General features: G+C 50.5%; 1 protein-coding gene across 1 annotated transcript in view; it reads right to left on the reverse strand.

The window, feature by feature from the left end:
- Positions 1-2,182: 2,182 nt before the first annotated feature.
- The window catches only part of TAP1 (transporter 1, ATP binding cassette subfamily B member), an 11,112-nt gene continuing 10,198 nt past the window's right edge, over positions 2,183-3,096 (reverse strand). Inside the window, exon 11 of the mRNA XM_004711732.2 lies at positions 2,183-2,752. Within this exon, the coding sequence (XP_004711789.1) occupies positions 2,549-2,752 (204 nt within the window). The 3' untranslated portion in view covers positions 2,183-2,548. The remainder of the gene's footprint in view (positions 2,753-3,096) is intronic.

The raw sequence follows: 3,096 nt of genomic DNA on the forward strand, positions 1-3,096 counted from the left end.
ACCAAGCCATTTATCCCTCCGCCTTTCAATTAAACCCACATGTGTTTATCAGCCAGGTTGGCACAATAAACTAGCTAACTCAGCCTTCATTTGGGTTTCAGGAATTCCTCTCGGTTACATTGTCCTTGATCCAGCCCTGCCAGATCTCCTACACCCTTCTTGCCACTGATTTGGATCATTTGCTGTTCCCTTGTCCCTGGGTTTGTTAACACCCACTTCCTTTCCCACTGCCTCCCTCTCTCCCATGCCGCCCCCCCCCCCCCAACTGTCATCCCGTTATTCTCTCTTCCGGCTTGTTTACCCCGCCTATCCCTTCCAGGTAGACATGCAGCAACAGCACTATGCACCAACACTAGACTGAGCACAACGAAGCAACAAAAGAAAATAAAACAATAGCTACAACAACAACAAACCGTATAAATAGTTCAAGGTCTATTTGTTGTCCTTTACGAGTGCTTTCCAGTCCAGTCTGATGGGGTGCCATGCCCTGGCCCCACATCTATCCCTGGCATTCCCTGGGGACTTCATTGTTCTGCTCCCCTGCTGCTTTGCTGCACACCCCGGAGTAGTGGGCTCAGGATGGGCACAATTCCCACCATGTGTCTCTAGTGTTGTCCCCTGTGGTGCTATGGGTCAGTGAGGAACGTTGTGCCTCGTGGTGGGGCCAGCCCTGTGGTCATCTCTGTGCATTGGCTGCTCTGAGCAGAAATATTGTCCTCAGGGCTTGGTGGGCAACTCTTTTTCCCCCCTCCCCCCTTGTTGGCTCCTGTGTGCTCTGATCAGACAACTCCCTTTCCTTCAGCTGTAGCTTCAGCACTGTCCTCTGAAGTGAATTCTTCGGGAGTGGGTGGGGGAAGGGTGGTGCTGTCCACTTAGTTGGTAATGGGGTGGCCCCTCAGGCCTCTCTATCGGTTCCCTGCTTCATGTCAGTGTGTTGCATTCGTGTCTTGGAACACCGGGTTGAAGTCTGGTCCCTCTTTCCCTGTGACGATATAAACAACACCCTCCCCTTACGTGGGTTAGTGCCCTGTTCTCCCGGCTTTTTTCCCCCTCCTTTTTAGTTGGCTACTAGATGTCTCCCTTGGTTTAGTCTGCCCCTGCCACATTACCTAGACCTCAGCCCAGGAATGTTTGCATACAGTAGCTTCTTCCCTGTGCCCCTTTCGGGCTTTTTGAGCTTCCCTCAGGGCACTCATGTTGTACTTGTCCTTTTGTGCTTGGCTTACTTCACGTAGCATGATTTCCTCCAGTTCTTCCCATGCGGCAATGTGCTTCATGCGTTCATCACTGCTTTTTAGGGATGCGTAATACTCCATTGTGTGTATGTCCCAGAGTTTTTTAATCCATTCATCTGTTGATGGAAATTTGGACAGTCTCCAGCTCCTTGCAATTGTGAACTGTGCCGCGATGAACATTGGAGCACAGATGTCTGGCCATGGTTTGTTTTTTGTCTCTTCCGGGTATATGTCCAGTAGGGGGATTGCTGGATCATCTGGTAGCTCAATTTCCAACTGTTTTAGATATCACCAAATCGATTTCCATAATGACTGCACATACCTACAGGTCCACCAGCAGTGGACGAGAGTTCCTATCTCTCCGCATCCCCTCCAACACTTGTTCCTTTCTGGTTTCTTGAATTGGGCTATCATTGAGGGTAGTATCTCATAGTTGCTTTAATTTGCATTTCTCTTATGAGCCCAACTTTATTAACCAAAATATATGGCACATTCTTTGTCTTCTAAATAAAATGCACTGTATTTTTATCCCTCCCCCCTCCCACCCCCAAAGTAAATAAATAACCCCCAAAGATCAATGCCATGGAGTCAGTCCTGGCACCAGACCGCGTGGAATAGTCCCGTTGGGTGCCTGAGACTTTGGGCCCTATAGGACAGCGTGGAACTACCCCTGCTTGGTTCCCAAGATCTTTATAAGAGTAGAAAGCCTCCTCTTTCGCCCAAAGAGCAACCAGTGGTTTCCAACTGCTGCCCTTGTGGTTAGCAGCCCAACATGCCACCTCTAGACCGCCGGGGCTCCTCTGAGTGAGGAGCCATAGAAATAAAAACTATAAGGAGAAGATGGCACACGAAGGGCTGTGAAACACTGAGGTGCTAAAGGAGGAAGGTGCGAGGCCCCTGAAAAGTCTGTTTCAAAAACCGTTGAGTCATTAGGTACAGCAGAAAACCACAGTACAAAAACACGCCTTTTATTATACATAACAAGACCCCATACATCACGTACAGACCAACCTAATGCCTTTGGTCATATTAGGAAGGAGCTGGCTTCCCTTTCTGTACCTGCTGGGTATTTCCCCTCAATTTCAGAGACCTGTGCACAGCGAAGCCCCAGCATTAAGCCCAGTGACATGGAGGATGTATAAACTCTGCCGCTGGAGCAGGAAACCATCAGGGCCACCAAGCGGTTCCTGGAGAGAACGGTAAAGGAGCACTCGTGGCAGGATTTCAAGCATCATCAAATGTAACCCCTTCTAAAAGCAGCAGGTAACCTCTTCTCTGCCAGGAGGATGAATTGTACCAGTCCAGGGAGTCTCTCATTCTGGGGCGCCTGCTCCCTCCAGCATGGCCCAGTAGTGTCCTTTGTTCTCCAGGAGCTCCTGGTGGGTTCCCGCCTCACGGATGGTGCCCCCTTCCAGAAAGAGGATTCGGTCGGCCTGCTTTACCAAATGCAGACCCTGAGTAATAAGGAGCACTGCCCGAGAGCACCGTTGGGGATTTTTGTACAGGAGCTGCTCCACCTGAGAAAAGACAGACGCCGTGAGAGCCGGGGGCATCCCCAAGGAAGACGGGTGTGTTTCCAGAGCTGGGCAAGACCTGTGCAGGATCAACACGACCTCTGCCTGTAACCCAGGGGGACTGATGGCTCCTGTCCTGAGTGCTCCTCTGTCAGACCTATGTGTCGGTCAGGGACATTTCCAGGAGATGGCCAGAGAGAGGAAGAGGGTGGGGAGGTGGGGGGGTGGCATAATCGTAAGAGAGCCCTACAGTGAAATTCATAGGAGGGCGAAGGATCCTGAGTTGTCTCTCATCTAACCATGCACTGGGACTTTTCAGATTCTGTTTTAAGAAAATACAACGGGGG

Source organism: Echinops telfairi, unplaced genomic scaffold (genome assembly GCF_000313985.2).
Source record: "Echinops telfairi isolate 266 unplaced genomic scaffold, ASM31398v2 ScPeMD7_655;HRSCAF=1070, whole genome shotgun sequence".
Taxonomy (NCBI): Eukaryota; Metazoa; Chordata; class Mammalia; order Afrosoricida; family Tenrecidae; genus Echinops; species Echinops telfairi.